Below are 18,845 nucleotides of genomic sequence, written 5' to 3' on the forward strand. Positions count from 1 at the left end.
TCAAGTAGATGCGAGAATCTCAATTTAAAAACAAAGTAAAAAATGAAGGAGCAAAATTAAAACGACTGACTGGTTCATGGTTTCTTGCAAGTATGGAATCATAGAATTCAGTGCAGAAGGAGGCCATTCAACCCATCAAGTCTGCACCGGCCCTTGGCAAGAGCAACCTACTTAGCCCTGGCCTCCACCCTGTCCCCACCTACCCTTTTGGACCTTAAGGGACAATTTAGTCTGGCCAATCCACTTAATCTGCACATCTTTGAACTGTGGGAGGAAACAGAGCACCTGGAGGAAACCCACGTAGACACGGGAAGAAAGTGCAAATTCCACAAGGACAGCGACCTTAGCCAGAATTGAATCCGGGAGGTCCCTGAAGCTGTGAGGCAGCAGTGCTAACCACTGTGCCACCCTGCCGCCCCAGGGTATAATGTAGCCACCATGGGCCGATGAGCAACATTTTAGGTAAAGATGGCAGAGTACCTCAACATAAATAGGAGACATTTTGTCCAAGAATAAACCTTTGCAGCACTATTATGTTCTGGGAATTTCAGGCTCCTCAGAGAAGTCATTTTTAAGTTTTCAGCTCATTCACCTGAAACAAACCGTAATAGCTGCATCACTTATAATAACTTGTTAGTTGAGCATAAAATCGAGTTAATGAGAGTTTGCACTGAAGACAGATATCATACAATTATGCCCCACTTTCTCGTTATTGAAGTGACACAACACAACCCGTAACAGCCTTCCCGAACAGGCGCCGGAATGTGGCGACTAGGGGCTTTTCACAGTAACTTAATTTGTAGCCTACTTGTGACAATAAGCCAATTTCATTTCATTTTTTTCATTTTCACATCCTCTAACAGGGGTTCACTAGTGAGCAATCAATCCATGCCTATTTTTATCCTCCTTAGTTAAGCAGTGTGAATCAACTCTAGGATTGTATTATTACTCAAATTGAAATCAGCTAACTCACAAACCTTTATACCCTGCTCAGCTAAGTAGCACACATGACAGTTCATTGATGTACCAAGCCCCCAAGGCAATTCTGACAGAATAATGAGCTTTTGAGTTCCGTTCAATCCTATATTCCTCCTCCTGAATGGAATTTTTCAAATTAATAGTGCACTATTGGAGAAGAAAATAGCATTGCAACTTCCTTAAGGTTTAACACCAATAGGACAGCTCCTACTCATCTCTTGGTCCTTACCCCAGTTTTTCACGTGACTGCAGACTAAACCCTGAATAGAGCATATGGTTTGGATGCAATACATCATAATCCTGCTTTAGTATTCTAGCTTCTTCAATAAACATAAGTGGGCAGGATTCTCCGGCCCCCGCCGGGTCGGAGAATCGTCGGAGGCGGCATGAATCCCGCCCCCACCAGCCGCCGAATTCTCCGGCACCGGATATTTGGCAGGGGCAGGAATCGCGCCGTGCCGGTCGGCGGCCACTGCGCCCGCGATGGGCCAAAGTAGCGCCCATTCTTTGCCAGTCCATTACCGGCGGGACCTGGCGGAGCGGGCGGGCTCGGGGGTTCACCGATCCGCGGGCGGGCCGTGGGGGGGGACTCTCTTCCTACACGACGGCCGTGTCAGCCTCTGCAATGGCCGACGCGTAGTCAAACCCCCCCTACGCATGCGCAGGAATGACATCAGCCGCTGCTGATGCTCCCCAGCATGCACGGACCCACGCTGGCCGGCGGAGTCCCTTCGGCCCCGGCTTGCGAGGCGCCAAAGGCCTTCCATGCCGGCCGGCGGGGCATAAACCACTCCGGCGCCGGCCTAGCCCCTGAAGGTGCGGTGGATTCCGCACCTTTGGGGCGGGCCAACACCGGAGTGGTTCACGCCACTCCATCCCACCGGGACCCCCGCCCCGCTGGGTATGGGAGAATCCCACCCAGTGTTTATTTTCCTACTCTCTGCTAAAGATTCTTATACAGAGTCTCCCAAAGCACAAAATGTTTCCCAGCCAGTTTCACAAATGCCAATGTTAGTATGCCCTTGAAATGAAAATGAAATGAAAATCACTTATTGTCACGAGTAGGCTTCAATGAAGTTACTGTGAAAAGCCCCTAGTCGCCACATTCCGGCGCCTGTCCGGGGAGGCTGGTACGGGAGTCGAACCGTGCTGCTGGCCTGCCTTGGTCTGCTTTAAAAGCCAGCGATTTAGCCTGGTGAGCTAAACCAGCCCGTTCACAGCTTTGAGGATGACTGCCTTGGACACAAGGATCTTAGGTGTCAGCACAGATGTTGCGTTTGTCAAAGACTCTCATCCTGAGGTGTCCAGAGGAGACACGGGTTTCTCTGATGTTGACAGAGGGAGATACCAGATCTTGCCCCAGGGCAGGTTGAAGGATTAGAGTCTTCTTGCGGTTGAGGGCGAGACCGATTCTTCGGTATGCTTCTGCAAAGGTGTCAAGCATGGCTTGAAGATTCTCTTTTGAGAAAGCGGCGATCGTGATGCCATCCACATTCTGTAGTTTGGTATCTTTTTCTTCTGGGATTTCAACGGTTTAGGTTAAAATTTTTCCATCCATCCTGTAGACGATGTCCACTAGGAAGCTTGTTCTTGACAAGGTAAAAGGACAGTAATGATGAAAATGGAGAAAACGGTAGGTGGGGCGGGGGGAGGGGGGATGATGACCCATCCCTGCTTGACTCCAGTCTTGGCGTTGAAGGTTTCTGTCTCATTTCTGTTGGTGAGGACTGTCGCCGACATCTTGTAACAAAGGAGTTAGAGGGTGTTGATGAATTTGTCTGGACAGTCAGCCTTTGTCTGGGTCTTCCAATTGACTGAGTAAAAAGCCTTAGTCAGATCGATGAAGGCCATGTAGAATGGTTGATGGTGCTCCTGCCATTTCTCTCGAATTGACGAGCAGTGAAAATCATGTCTGCTATTCCACGGTTTGGTTGGAAGCCACACTGTTTTCCAGAAGTATTTCTGGAGAAGGTGGCTGGCTAGGATTCAGGTGATGATCTTCATACATTTGGAGAGTAGGGAGATTCCTCAAGTCGTTCTCACAGTTCATTTTCTTTAAGGTGGTGGCGATGATGGCATTGGATCAACGCCAAGACTGGAGTCAAGCAGGGATGGGTCATCATCCCCCCTCCCCCCGCCCCACCTACCGTTTTCTCCATTTTCATCATTACTGTCCTTTTACCTTGTCAGGTTGGCAGGAATTTCTTCTCTGTCCCAGATTTTCAGCAACAGCGATGGAGATGACGGATAATCTCTTCTCCGATAAGTTTGAAAATCTCCGTTGGAATCGCATTCACTCATGTTGTTTTTCCATGTTTAATGGCGGCTTTAACTTTGTCCATGCTTGGTGGCAGTCCAAGTTCATCTTGACAGGAAGCTAGGGGATTTCCTCAAACACATCCTCACCTGAGACTGTATAATGGTTTAGGAGTTCTTTGAAGTGTTCTCTCCAAAGGCTGATGTTTCCTGTTTCTCAAGAGGGTTACCGTCCTTACTCCACACTGGTTGAGGCCTAGGGTACTGGGTCCATATATTGCCTTGGTGGCATGGATGTGTGTCATGCTTATCGCCCTATGTGTCGTGCTTATCGGCAAGGGGTTGCAGCTCCTCAGCTTTCTCAGTCCACTATTGGTTCTTGATTTCTTCTTTGTACATCCACCTTGACTGATAGATGAGCTATCCCTCTTTGCCTTTTTAGTTATGTTTATGTAGCTTTGTCAAGCGCAGAAAGTTTTCCTCTTCTTGTTGACAAGGTCTTGGATGGTGTGGTTTTTCTTGTTCAATCAATCTTGGTGTTTCCTGGTCATGTTGCCGATGGTTTCTTCACATCTTAAGATGATGGCTATCTTCAGCGCTTTTTGGTTTCTGGAAAGGACACAATTCTTTCAAGGACACCTGGCGGCAAGAGGAGGCCCAGAAAAGGAGCCTGAGAAAGGAATACCAGTGATCTAGACTCCAAGGACCAAATCCATCTCCTGGAAACACCTGCCAAGTGTGTGGTCGACAATAGGCTCACCAGCAATACAAGAAACGACAGAACCCATGACCAGCAATACAGAGTTTCTGAGGTGGACAATCATAATCCTTCACATGTCATCACCGAAGAAGAACCCTTCACTTATAAAATAAGATTCCCATTTGACACATTTTTGAAAAACTTTGTGAAATTGTTTTTGAAGGATTTTAGTCATAGAATAATAAGCAGAAACAGTAATCATTCAAATTAATTTTATTCTCTATTGACCGATACTGGTGAGTTATTCACCTCCTGCATCTACAATCAGAAGCCATGACTCGATAAAAAATTATATATAATGTATGACAGTCTCTCTCAGAGAGAAGGATCTCTAAGTTACCACAAGAGGGCACTCAATCCATACAAGTGTCTATATTCAGCTTAAGGTTTTGAATTTTTCTCCACTACAATGGGAATAAAGGTTTTCTCTTTGTTAATAAATTATGACCAGAATTATTCCCAGCTTTGACCTAGTTGCTACACAAATTAAATATTTTGAGAGAATTATTTCTTCAAACAATTATGGCAAACGTTACAGCTTATAAAATATATGCTAGTTACAATATCAGCCACCTCACTTTTCGCAGATTGGCTATTCGATCAGAGTGCAGGATTATCAAACCGAGATGGCAACTGGAAATAATCCAGATTCTGGAGGATGGGGAGGGGAAGTGGATTGAAATAGAGGGAGGAGAGAATATCAGTGCAGAAGGCCATTCGGTCCATCGAGTCTGCACTGGCTTTCTGAAAGAACATTCTGCATAGTCCCACTCTCTTCCCCTATCACTGTAACCTTGCACATTCATCCTTTTCAGAATGCAATCCATTTCCATTCCGAATATCTTGATCAAACCTACCTCCACCACCCATTCAAGAAGTTCGACCTAGTCTAAACTTTTTCCTCACATCACTTTTATTCCTTTTGATTCAGTGTCCTCTTGTTCTTAATGCTCTCTTTAATGGGAGAAGTTTCTCACTACTTACTCTAGCCATACCCCCTCAGGTTCCTGAATACCTCTGTCAAGTCTCTTCTCAGCCTTACAGTTTCAACCTCAATCAATGGTCCCAGTACTGACTCTTGGGAAACCCCTTTCTCCAGTCTGAAAACAACTGTTCACCATTACCATTGGTTTCCAGCCATGCAGCTATCTTCGCCTTCATGCTGCCATTGCCACTTTTATTCTACTGGCCTCAATATTAGAGGCAAGTGTATTATGTAGCACTTTACAAAACACCTTTTGGAAGTCCATATACATGACAACAACATTGCCCTCAACATCCCTTTCTGTTACTCAAAAAATTCAAATCAAGGTCAAGGTAATTTTCCTTTAACAAATATTACAGCCAGTACCCCTGCAATTTCCACCCTTATTTCCCTCAGCATCCTTGGATCATCCCATCAGCCCTGGTGCTTTATCAACTTTTAAGTGGTAGTGTCTTCTTCCTTGTTAAAGGCAGATGCAGAGTACACACTTAATGTATCAGACATGCTCCCTGCCTCCATGTGTAATTCTCCTTTTTGGTCACCAATCACCCCCAACCTCCTCTTTCTACTCTTTTACTATTTATATGCTGAAAGATGACTTTTGGATTCCCTTCTATGTTAACTGCCAGTCTCTTCTCAATCTCGCTTTGCCTTCATTTCCTTTTCACTTCCCCTTTAAGCTTTCCATAATTTAGCCTTGTTCTCCATTATACTATCAAGTTGACATAGGTCATTTGTCACTTTAAAAACAAAATAAGATGGAAGAAATAAAAGTAGGGCATTCAGACCAGTCAATAGGATCATGGCTGGTCTGACTGTTGCCTGGACTCCACTTTCCTGCCTGTCCCCCCAGAACCCTGAAATCAAAAATATTTCATAATTCTGCCTGGAATATATTAATTGACTCAACTTCCACTGCTGCCTCTGGAAGAGAATTCCAAAGACGAACGATCCTCAGAAGAAATTCCTCCTCATCTTCATTTTAAAAAGGGGACTCCTTATTTTGGAACAGTGCCACATAGATCTAGATTTTCCTACAAGAGGAAACATCCTCTCAACAGAGAGAATATAGTGTACAGTGCTGGTCACTGCATGATAAGAGGAATGTAATCACGCTAGAGAGGGTACAGACAAAATTTACAATGGACATTTCCAGGAATTATGAATTTTAGCCATGAGTAAAGATTCAACAGGCTGGGGTTGTTTTCTCTGTAACAGGAGAGATATATTGAAGTGTATAAAAGTGTACACTAGAAAAAATGGATGGCAAGAACCCATTTCCCATGAAAATAAGCCAATAACATGGGGAAGGGATTGAAACCAATAGTCAGATGGATTGGAAGGGAGTCGAGAATTCTTTTCACCAAAGGTGGTGCAGGTTTTGAAGGCTCAGCCTGAAATGGTGCTCGAGGCAAGAACTCTCATCACATTTATGTGTAAGTGGAGTTGAAGTTCCATTCAGGGCTGGGATCAAGAGTTGAAAAGTGGGATTAAGCAGGATTGCCAATTTTCAGTCAATTATAGGCACTGGGCTGAATGAGATCCTACTGCCTGTAAATTTTCCATGTTTAAAATAGCAGATAGGGTGACAAAGCCAGCTTTGCCCTTGATGCTATTGAGCTTTTTGAATGTTGTCGGAGCTAAATTCATCCAGGTATATAAAAGGAGTAGTCCAGCAGACTCCTGGCTTGTGCCTTGTACATGGTAGAAAGGCTTTGGGGAGTTAGGAGGTGAATCAGTCTCGATAGAATACCCAGCCTCTGACCTGTTCTGATAGCCACAGTGATTGGTCCAGTGACCCTCAGTATGTTGTTGGGTGATTCAGGAATGGTAATGTCATTGGGTGTCAAAGGGGGTGCTGCTATAGCTGTCACCACTGGTGGCTGAGAGCCTGCGTGGGATGTTGCTTTGTCGTCATTTAGGTGGTTGCAGTAAAGTTAGACTTGTCACCTTAAAACGGTTTGTATTGTGATCCCATGTCTGTGCCAATCTAAAAGCAAACATCCTGCTGGCATGATGGCAGCACTCTCACATCCGTCTGAATAAATCAGAGTTTATTTGCCACTTATACTCAAATATTAACTTTAATTTAGTCCACAATATTACAGCACCACAATAATGGAAACTATGGCAGCCACACATCAGGCATCAAAAGCAGTGGTGCTTAGGAAAGATTGAGACAAGCCAATTAGTTTGAGCATATACACTTTGAGACACATGATCCCAACTCTGTCCCCTTCCTCACTGATAGCTACATGTGGAGGATGATTCTTCTCAGTGGATTCAGGGACATTGCCAGGACATGCCATCACTCAAGAAAAAAAAATGAACTTATTGAATCTAATGCACAGGCAGATGGTAAATTACTGCCCTGTAACTCCATTGTCAAAACAACTCTGTTACTTGCTTTGATAGGGCAGACCATCTGCCTATGTTATGATTTCCAGGCCATGGATGTCCACCTCTTCAACCTGGCTGATTTCAGGTTGCAATAAGACAAGAGGAACGAGAACTTTTTCAACATCTGAAGACCTTTTCAGAGGATAACCTCTTGCCGAAAGGTGGGTTAGTCACCACTGTCGATCTCTTGACAAGGGTGAGATGTCACCCTCACTGGAGAACACAATGGTGCTAAATTTGCGTACAACTCAATTCACCCTAGAATACCACATTTTTGTCATATCTGCACCTCTGCTTCACCCAAGGCCCAGCACCCTGGTATCTGCCAAGCCAAAAATCTCCCAAGCATTGGATTCGCTGTTAGATTAGATTTAAACAGCTGCTGATGCCAAGGCTCTCCATGCTATTGCCTCCTCCTACCAGGAGCACTGGACTATTTCACAATCTAACAAAATCAGATCTCGCAATCTCCACGCCTTCATGTACACATCTGGGCCGGGATTCTCCCCTACCTGGCGGGGCGGGGCCCGGCGTGAACCACTCCGGCGTCGGGCCGCCCCAAAGGTGCGGAATTCTCCCACAGGTTCCCACTCCGCCGGCTGGAGTGAACGGCCTTTGGCGCCATGCCAGCCGGGGCCGAAAGGACTTCGCCGGCCAGCGTAAGTCCGCGCATGCGCCGGAGCGTTAGCGGCTGCTGACGTCATACCGGTGCATGCGCAGGGAAGGCGGAAGAAAAAGAGTGCCCCCACGGCATAGGCCCGCCTGCCGATCGGTGGGCTCCGATCGCGGGCTAGGCCACCGCGGGGGCACCCCCCGGGGTCTGATCACCCTGCGCCCCCTCCCAGGACCCCAGAGACCGCCCGCACCGCCAATCAGGTAGGTGTTTTGATTCCCGCCGGCGGGAGAGGCCTGTCAGCGGCAGGACTTCGGCCCATCGCGGGCTGGAGAATCGCCGCGGGAGGCCCGCCGACTGGCACGATTCCTGCCCCCGCCAAATCTCCGGGGGGGGGGGGGGGGGGCGGGCAATTCTCCGACCCGCCGGGGGGTCGGAGAATCCCGCTCCTGGTGTCTTGCCCATTATGTAAGCAAGCAGGCCAACCAGGTAAGCATTTTCTCAGTAAATGGAAATTACTGCCAGACCAAGAACACCATTACATGGCTGAAACTCGTAAGATAGCTGCCATCTTGGATGAGATCATAGTGATGACATCTTGGACATTCCTTTAAATGAAGTGGATGGGACACCTGCCCACAGGCCAAAGGAATCAGCTACACTCCATGTTCAGATCTGTCAGTCACCCTCATTCGAGCCATTCTTAACATTATCAGCTCAAATTGGTCACCCACCGATGTGCTAGGCGTCAGTGCCATTGAATGGTTACAGCTGGCCATCATACTTGCATTGCCTCCACACACTGTCATCCCCGAGTCTTTACATGCCTCGTTGGTAGTTGGCATCTCACTTTCGGTTATCAAGCATGAGCAACAATTTACTTTGACAAGTAAGAGTGTGTGGCACTTCTTACACGGTCACTGGCATAATTGCAAATGAACAACAGGACACCTTAATGGATACTCTCCTCCAGATACGCAAAGGACTTTGTCCAAGAGAATGTCCCTTAATTGTCTGTCATAGAGACTGATCCTACCCAATGGTTTTTCTGCCGTTAGGAGACAAGCTGCTTCTGGAACAGGAAATTACTCTTGAACTTCGAACATCCAAGAACACCAATAAGAACCCGGTAGCAGAGAACTCAGAATGAGAATTAGAAGGTGAGCTCCTGCACCACATGGAGACCCCATCACATCTTGATATCCGTCCATCACCACAGAACTAATCATTATTCTCAGGGCCTGTTAGAGATTTATGGACCAGTTCGTCAAGGTTCAGATTCTCGTATCCGAAAAAGATTACTGAGACATAATATCGACTTCATCAGGTCAATCATCTGCACAGTCAGAAGTCCAAGGCCCCTCAAGAAGAGCAGCCAACATTCACTTCAGTTGACCATACTACTTGGTCACCTCTGTCGACGACAGCTGGTGCAATCAGATTCATTGGTTCCCAGGTCTGTAGCAGAACTTGAAAATTTGTTTTTACAATAGCCAATTCTATTTTTAATTCCAATTAAGGGGCAATTTAGCGTGGCCAATTCACCTATCCTGCACATCTTTTTGGGCTGTAGGGGTGAGAATGTGCAAACTCCATATGGACAGTGACCCGGCGCCGTGAAGCAGCAGTGCTAACCACTGTGCCATCATGCCGCCTTGGTCTGTAGCACAAAGAGTGAAGAGATCCCTCTGCATTGATTCTGTGATCAGTTTCACTTCCGGCTATAGTCTTACCACCTATGGCGAATGCTCCCTGCCCGTCCAGCTTGTTCCTGCGAAACTTTACAAACCGACTGACCTATCTCTGCCCTCCACAGTCCCAGTGGTGTCAGAAGTGTCAGCTACTGAGCAAACCATGCAAACTCTTATGGCAGACCTCATGGACCTGCCTCCATCACCGCATTAGGACAGATCCCGGAGCTGCCCCCCCCCCCAATGTGGAGACAATGACATCTGAACTAGGACCAATGTCTTTGTTTCCCACTTCAGTCTTGCAGCCCCCAGCTCAGGGTTCTGATGTCATGGCACCGGCCTTTAGTCTGCCCAGCAAGACAATGAGAGACAAGCAATGTCCCACATTGCCTGTTTATAAACATGCCACTCATCAGACCTTTTCCACAGATAGTGGATGTAATACTTTTGGATTGATGCTGGTAATCAGGTTCTGAAGAATCCTCTGTGAAATGTATGTGTACCCAGTTTTTGCACCATTTATTATGATCCTATGCCTTTGTTAGGAATGACTTTTGCAAATACATTTTTATTTCTTAGGTTGGTAAGCAAACATATGTGGCACAGATGTTTACTTAAGAGTGCATTTTTACTTGTGGACAGGGTTTACATGCATTCATGGGTGGCAGGGTAGCACAGTTGCTTCACAGCTTCAGGGTCCCAGGTTCGATTCCTGGCTTGGGTCACTGTCTGTGCGGAGTCTGCACGTTCTCCCAGTGTCTGCGTGGGTTTCCTCCAGATGCTCCGGTTTCCTCCCACAGTCCAAAGGTGTGCGGGTTAGGTGGATTGGACATGGTAACAATTAGGTTAGGTGGGGTTTTTGGGTTACAGGGATAGGGTGGAGGTGTGGGCTTAAGTAGGGTGCTCTTTTCAAGAGGCGGTGCAGACGTGATGGGCCGAATGGTCTCCTTCTGCACGGTAAATTCTATGATCAAAACTCTATGATCATCTCAAGAGAATCAAGGTGGGTCATCGCATGAGGCACAAGGTGGATATTTGATGTACAGGTGAGAGGGAAATAAAGGTATTGCCCTCTGGTGGCTGGGAAATCTGTGGTCCAGCGCGAGTGTGGCCTTCTTGGCTCTTTGCTTTCTACTATTGTTTTGGTGGCTGCTGTTTTGTTACCTGTGTGGCAGGTAACATGTGCTACGCAAATCTTGGTTAGTGATGAGGTCTTCTGAATCTCAATAAAGAAAACTCAAACTCATCCAGTAGTAATAAAAGGTTTATTAATTAACTATAACAATAATTGTATGAGTTCTTAACTTTAACCAGTGATAAGGTTAACGAGATCTAACTACGGTAACTATACGTCACTCCACTAGCCATCTGAGAGAGAAAGAAAGAAAAAGAAAGAAAAAAAAGAAAGAAAGAAAAAGAAAGAAAGAAAAAGAAAGAAAGAGAAAGAAAAAGAAAAAGAAGAAAGAAAAAGAAAAAGAAAGAAAAAAAAGAAAGAAAGAAAAAGAAAAAGAAAGAAAAAGAAAGAAAGAAAAAGAAGGAAAAAGAAAGAAAGAAAAAGAAGGAAAAAGAAAGAAAGAAAAAGAAAGAAAAAGAAAAAGAAAGAAAGAAAATTGTAAAGAATGTTGTAAAGAAAATTGAAGAAACATAATGGATGTTTATGCAGTTTGCAAATGCATTACATAAAATCAATGAGTTAGTCGGTCAAATGTTAATACATTTAGCCTCTTAGGTTTTTTCGCTTGCGTGAAATAGGCAGGCAAATTATGCTATGTACAAGTTGTGATGATCTTGATGATTATACAAAGCCAATTAATATTTATGAATCCAATCTTAATTTTAAAAAACATTTTGAGTTCATACTTGTTCGGTCGAGTTGCTTTCTTCTTCTGTTGTTGAAGTGGTGATGTTGATGTTGTTATTTCTTTGTGAACGTCGTTAGTGTTCCTGTGTTTAAGTAACCAAGAAGTCATCAATGAGATATTTGAATGCTTGCGGTAGCGATTCTGTGTTACATCTTTGTTGCCTGACCTGGAAATTTTCCTGTGCTTGCGGTATTAATCTAGTGTGTCATCTGCCTTGAAAGCTGGCGTGCTTGCTTGTTCTGGAGCAGATGTGAATTTTTGAGATTCTGTGTCAGGCCGTGGCATGTTTGTAGTCTTGTCATTGTTTTGCAGTGTGCTGTGGCATTGTCCTTCATGTGCAGAGTTGTACCATGTTGTACAGGTCGTTGATCCATTCTTGTTGTTTCTGTTTGTTGTTTTCGTCGCTGTTCTTGTCGTTTTTTTGTCGTGCTTGTTGTTTCTGTTATGCTGCTTGTCTTTGTTGTTCTTGTTACGCTGCATATTGTTTTTGTTGTTGCTGTTGTTCTCGTTTCTGCTGTGCGTCTTGCGGTGTTTGTTGTTCTTGTTGCACTCAATCAGTATTCCGTGTGGATGATTTGAGTCATTGTCACAGTTATTGGTGTCAGTGTCCGTTGTGGTATCTGTTACATTGAGCGTTTCTTCTTGAGAATTGTGAAAATGATCTGATGGTGCATTGATGTTCGTGACATCAGTCATTTGTAGTGGATTTGATTCCTCTTCTTTGCTTCCTTGGTACTACTCTTCATTTCTGGTTCATTTGAATCACCTTTGGTTTCTTGGTGCTCCTCTTCTGGAGACAAAATCTTCAAGATTTCAATTGACGTCGTCTCTCTGGACTCATGAGTAGCCCTCCTCTGATTGTTGAGTGCTTCTGTGCAGACAGGCTGAGATCTGTCAGTCTCGCTGTGATCCTGCACATCCTGTATGGGAATTGTGATTTCTTTGTCACTTGTCTCACATACAGTGGGTAGACATTCAGGGTCTTCTTGTTGATTAAATGAGCTGGATAGATTTTCATAGTCTTCTTCTAGTGGCTCAAATAAGCTGGGTAGACTGTCATAGTCTTTTTGTTGTTCATGTGAGCTTGGTAGACTTTCATTGTCTGCTGCTGGTTGGGCAGATAAGGTGACCTTCATAGCCTTGTTCATGCATGGCGTTCCCTATGGAGTGTTTGCTTGTTTCCATTTGGGTCTTTCATTGCTCTCTCTGTGTGGAGTCTTTCATCGCTCTCTCTCTGTGGAGTCTTTCATCGCTCTCTCTGTGGAGACTGTCATCACCCTCTCTCTGGAGTTGTGCAGTGTTCTCGCTGTAGAGTCGATCTGTGCTCTGTGTGGCATCATCTTCTTGGGTATTGCTGTCATCCAATGTATCGACGATCGGCCATGGCATTATGGTATTGGATTCATCTACCATGAGAAGAGTCGCGTTGAGCCTTTCAACCATGTTGCTTATGCAATGATCATCAATTCCGAATAACTCATCCATGTCTGAGTAGCAGTCTTCAATGAACAATTCATCTATTTTTGTTTCGATTTGTCATTTGTCCTTTCTATGCCCAATGAAGAAATCATCTTCTGAGTAGTATTCTTTAATGAACAAATCACTGTGCTCTCCTCTTTGGGTGGTGCAAACTACTTGTGCCAGGGTGCTGCAGAGGTTATTTTTAACTGCTGGTGTAAGTTCGGGCATTGTTCTGTCTTTTGATGTAAGAAAATTGGGTTTTGCAGCTTTACGTTTCTTTTTGTTCATTTCCGTGCATTTCCCTTTTAAGTGGATGTGGTGCACGTCCTCTGATGTCATGACGCTCGTGATGTCATGCGTAGGAATCTATTGCACATGCGCAATTGGAGTTTCTTTTACTGTGCTCTCTTTTCGCAACTGTGCACGCGCGGCTTCTCGAGTGTATTTTGCCGTTTTCCTTCTTTTTCAGAAGTGCGCATGTGCCTACTCGCCGGAACTCTCTCGCTCAAGATGGCTGCCAATCAAAAAGTGCTGTTGCATCAAGTGAGATCCTGCCTCTGCCTCGTAGTGAGTGTTCGAGCCATATTTACAGATTTTCTTTTCTAGATACTGATTCTGTGTTTGTAAAGACTCACAGTATTGATTGTGTTTTTGTTCATAAGCAAGGCATTTTTGTATAGCAGTTTCTAGAGTTAGATACTTATCTTGTGAAAGTTCTTCCTTCAAATTTTTGTCAGACAGTCCATAAATGAACACATAAATTAACACATCTCGAGATCACTACAGCTGCATTAAAGTTCAACATTTACACCTTGAAAACGGTTTATATCGAGATTCTGGGCGGGATTCTCCGAGCCCCACGCCGGGCCAGAGAATTGGCACAACCGCGCCACGCCGCCCCGAGATTCTCCAAGGAGCGGAGAATCGGCGCCACTTGCGCCAGTGCGTTTGGCGCAGCGTGGGTCACGGACTGCCGTCCGCGGCCAGGCCGCCGATTCTCCGGCCTGGAGGCGAGCGGCCGCGCGGAAAAGGCATAGTCCAGCGGCGCAGTTCAAACCTGCTCGCAGCCAGTGGGAAATCTGCACACAGGCTCGGGGTGGTGGCTCCTTCACCGGGCTGGCCTTCCGATGGGGTCTGGCCCGCGATCGGGTCCCACGATCGGCGGGCCAGCCTCTCCAACCATGGACCTATTTTGTTACGCGGCCGGCCCCTGAACTCCCGCGCCATGTTGCGTCGGGGCCAGCGCATCGAGGAAGTCCCCCGCGCATGAGCAGGTTGGTGCGGCGCCACTGCGCATGCGCGGGTTGGCGCCGGGAAGAGAGGCTGGAGTGGTGTGAACCGCTCCAGCGCCGTGCTGGCCCCATGTGAGAATCAGTCGTGCCCGCGCCTGTTTCGCGCCATCGTGGAAAGCGACTGCGTTCACGACGGCGCGGACACCGCCTCCATTTCAGAGAATTCCGCCCCATTTATCTGTGCAATTCTGAAATTAAACACATCCTACATGACAAGAGATAGTTTGAACTCTTGCCACTGATCAGCTCAGATCACCTTGCTCCTTGTTACGAATACAGCTTTTGGATACAGAACCTTTAGTTTGTTTTTTTTCACCACTTTCCCTATTCAGACCCCATCTGCTCGTGCACTCATTCGTCTGTACACTTTGTCCCTTCCTGTCACAATCACTGATCCTATCGTTACCCTGTATGAATGCCGACAATAATCTTATAATTTTTATTAGTGTCACAAGTAGGCTCACATTAACACTGCAATAAAGTTATTGTGAAAACCCCCTAGTCGCCACATTCCGGCCCTTGTTCAGGTACACTGAGGGAGAATTCAGAAAGTCCAACTCACCTAACAAGCACATGGTTCGGGACTTGTGGGAGAAAACCAGAGCACCCGGAGGAAACCCATGCAGACACGGGAAAACGTGCAGACTCTTCACAGACAGTGATCCAAGCCGGGAATCGAACCTGGGACCCTGGCGCTGTGAGGCAGCAGTGCTAACCACTGTCATGTGCTACCGTGCCTCGACCTTTCTAACTCCCCTCATCTGAACCCTCCCTCCCACTATTTAACCTTCTCTGCTCTACAGCCGTCGTTATTCGATACACCGGGTACCCGCCCACCTCAGTGTAGATCGATCAATTCCCGCACTCGCCATCCAGGCTTTAGGAAAACCAAGACACTTCCCAAGACCAGAAAACACCCAGATTTGCTCAGCAAAAGTTAGTCGCCGAGTTAACAGTGCTGGTTGGATGTCACCGGCAGGCGGGCAGGCAGCTGGCTTGTTCGCTACTGCCCTCCAAAAAACTTCGAAGGAAACAACCAAGTTTGGTCAAAGTCAAACCCGGCTAGTTTTCATTCAGCAAGAGGTCAAAGCCCGCAACAAAAAAAGAAACCCAGCCCGAATTCTCAAGTGCAGACAGAGCCTGGACTCTGGACGCTGTTATTCTCTCGGAGTGGATGGACTCCGTGCTGCTGCTGACTGAGGTCTCACTGCCAGCTTTTCAGTCAGAAACAACTCTTTTATCCATCACCAACATACAGAACCGAGTAACTCTCCAAAACCCACCCCCGAAGTTTCTCTCACCCTGCGGGGTTTTTGTTATTAGGCTATTCAATGCGATCTATAATTACAGCCTCAGCCACAGTGTCTGAAGGTCAGTGTTCAATGGTAAATAACTGCTAACCGCGTCTTGCATTCTTACACCAGGTCGGGGATTCCTGTCCGGTTAATCTTTCAAAAGTTACACACCAACCGCAATTCGAAACTAGTTTGTTTCATCGATCAACAAACATCTATCGCTACCGAACCTTCCAGCAACACAGACGTGGTGCGCTCCCCCTTTCCTTGGCTGGGCTCTGCCTTCGGTTTATTCATTTATAATGTCCCACTCCAGGTTTGTTGTGGAGACTCACACTGTCCGCTTCTTCCCACTCAGCTGCTTCCTGGCTCCGGCGACGCTTCTGCACCGTGACCAAGTACTCCATGGACAAACCGCTGCCGGCGGCACTTCTACCCCCTGACTGAAAGTAGGAGCTGCTGCTACTTTCACCACGACCGTACCGCCAGCGTCCAGACTCTTCGGCTTCCCCTCGGGCACCTCTTCGGCTGAGCTCGTCGCTTCCGTTCGGGCATCTCTTCAACTGCACTAGGTTGCTTCCGCTCGGGTACCTCTTCGGCTGAGCTCGGTCTCTTCCGCTCGGCCACCTCTTCGGCTTAGCTCGGTCGCTTCCGTTCGGGCATCTCTTCAACTGCACTCGGTCGCTTCCGCTCGGCCACCTATTCGGCTGAGCTCGTCGCTTCCGCTCGGCCACCTATTCGGCTGAGCTCGTCGCTTCCGCTCGGGCACCTCTTCGGCTTAGCTCGGTCTCTTCCGCTCGGCCACCTCTTCGGCTTAGCTCGGTCGCTTCCGTTCGGGCATCTCTTCAACTGCACTCGGTCGCTTCCGCTCGGCCACCTATTCGGCTGAGCTCGTCGCTTCCGCTCGGCCACCTATTCGGCTGAGCTCGTCGCTTCCGCTCGGGCACCTCTTCGGCTGAGCTCGGTCGCTTCCGCTCGGGCACCTCTTCGGCTGAGCTCGGTCTCTTCCGCTCGGCCACCTCTTCGGCTGAGCTCGGTCGCTTCCGCTCGGGCACCTCTTCGGCTGAGCTCGGTCGCTTCCGCTCGGCCACCTCTTCGGCTGAGCTCGGTCGCTTCCGCTCGGGCACCTCTTCGGCTGAGCTCGGGCACCGCTCGCCTCCAAATCGCAGCGCGCGTGGGCTGCTTCAATCGACCGGATATTGTGCTCACGCGCCGGCGAAGGGCCGCTAAACCGCGTGCTAATTCAAAGCACAAACGGTCGCTGGTGTTTATGTGTGACAGTAACACTGTCACTGATGTTTTATGGACAAAGCTCCAGAATTCTATGAAACCAAAAGATATAACTTGTTTGTTAGCAAAGAAACAGAATGATTGGAACCACAATCAGCACTAGCATTACTATGCAGGCAACCCCCAAACCCTATCAAATTAATCACCTCTGGGCAGCACAGTGGCTACACAACATCAGGGTCCCAGGTTCAATTCCCGGCTTGGGTCACTGTGCGGAGTCGGCACATTCTCCCCGTGTCTGTGTGGGTCTCCTCCGGGTGCTCCAGGTTTCTCCCAAAAGATGTGCTGTTAGGTCATTTGGACATTCTGAATTCTCCCTCTGTGCACCCGAACAGGCGCCGGAATATGGTGACTAGGGGCTTTTCACAGTAACTTCATCGCAGTGTTAATGTAAGCCTACTTGTGACAATAACGATTATTAGAACATAGAACAGTACAGCACAGAACAGGCCCTTCAGCCCTCGATGTTGTGCCGAGCAATGATCACCCTACTCAAACCCACGTATCCACCCTATACCCGTAACCCAACAACCACCCCCCCCCCCACTTAACCTTACTTTTTAGGGCACTACGGGCAATTTAGCATGGCCAATCCACCTAACCCGCACATCTTTGGACTGTGGGAGGAAACCGGAGTACCCGGAGGAAACCCACGCACCCACGGGGAGGACGTGCAGACTCCACACAGACAGTGACCCAGCCGGGAACCGAACCAGGGACCCTGGAGCTGTGAAGCATTTATGCTAACCACCATGCTACTGTGCCGCCCCAGTTATTACCAGTTCTCTTCTGTACTCATCAATACCCAGTTTCTCCAACTCCCAAGCCTCTCTTGCATCCACTCCTTGCTGCACAGGTCCTAAACACCTTCCTTTCATTCAGGCAACACCAACATTCTAAGTTTTTGATGCGTTTGATACTTGGACAATTTTCCAACCATTTGTTTCTCCTCCAGCTCCAGGTGATTAGAAAGGGCTCGGGGTTGAGGGTGTAGCGCAGACTGGATTGATGACAAGGCAGTGCTCCAGTCAAAAAGGGACATAGACAGGCTCAGTGAGTGGGCAAAAAACTTGGCAGATTAATGTAGGAAAATGTGAAGTTATGCACGTTGGTCAGAAGAATAAAAAAGCTGAATATCATTTCAATGGCGAAAGACTGCAGCAAGCTGCAGCACAGAGGGACTTGGGGGTCCTTGTGCATAAATCGCAAATAGCTAGCATGCAACTTTAGCAGGTAATAGGGCAGGCAAATGGAATTTTGGCCTTTATTTCAAAAGGAATAGAGTATAAAAATAGGGAGTCTTGCAAAAACTATGTAAGACACCAGATCTCACCTGGAATACTGTTTAGTCCCCATATCTGAGGAAAGATATAATGGCATTGGAGGCAGTCCAGAAAAGGTTCACCAGGTTGATTTTGGGTATGGAGGGATTGTCTTATGAGGAGAGGTTGAGTAAGTTCAGCCTGTACTCATTGGAGTTTTGAATAATGAGAGTAAACCTTATTGAAACAAAGGATTCTCAGGGGCTTGACAAGATAGATACTGAGTTTGTTTCTCCTTGTGGCAGAGTCTAGGACCAGAGGTCATAATCGCAAAGTAAAGTGTCATCCATTTAAGACAGATGAGGGGGAATTTCTTCTTTCAGGGGATAGTGAATCTGTGGAATTCTTGGCTGCAGAGGTTTGGCCATTAGTGTGTTCAAGGCTGTGATAAACAGTTGTTCAAGTAGTGAGGAATCATACCTTTATGGGGATAAGGCAGCTCTCTCTTCCTAATTCAAGTTATTAAAATAGAAGTCATTCCATTGTAATTGTTCATATTGCAAAAGGATAAACAATTTCGCCGCTGATTAAACACGAGCAAAGCCGCAGCATACCAACTAAAATACTTGTTAAAACATGCAGCACACAACTGGAGATGGAGGTTATCAGAACTGGAGGATGTCTCTGCAATGGGGCCTGG

The 18,845-nt window shown here is 47.0% G+C and overlaps 1 protein-coding gene across 1 annotated transcript in view; it reads right to left on the minus strand.

Annotated features, from left to right (window-relative positions):
* Positions 1 to 16,271, minus strand: part of si:ch211-221j21.3 — a 35,268-nt gene extending 18,997 nt beyond the window's left edge. The window contains exon 1 of the mRNA XM_038773105.1: positions 15,929 to 16,271. Coding sequence (XP_038629033.1) covers positions 15,929 to 16,000 — 72 coding nt within the window. The 5' untranslated portion in view covers positions 16,001 to 16,271. The remainder of the gene's footprint in view (positions 1 to 15,928) is intronic.
* Positions 16,272 to 18,845: the final 2,574 nt, after the last annotated feature.

The sequence above is a fragment of the Scyliorhinus canicula genome, chromosome 16, assembly GCF_902713615.1.
Source record: "Scyliorhinus canicula chromosome 16, sScyCan1.1, whole genome shotgun sequence".
NCBI lineage: Eukaryota > Metazoa > Chordata > Chondrichthyes > Carcharhiniformes > Scyliorhinidae > Scyliorhinus > Scyliorhinus canicula.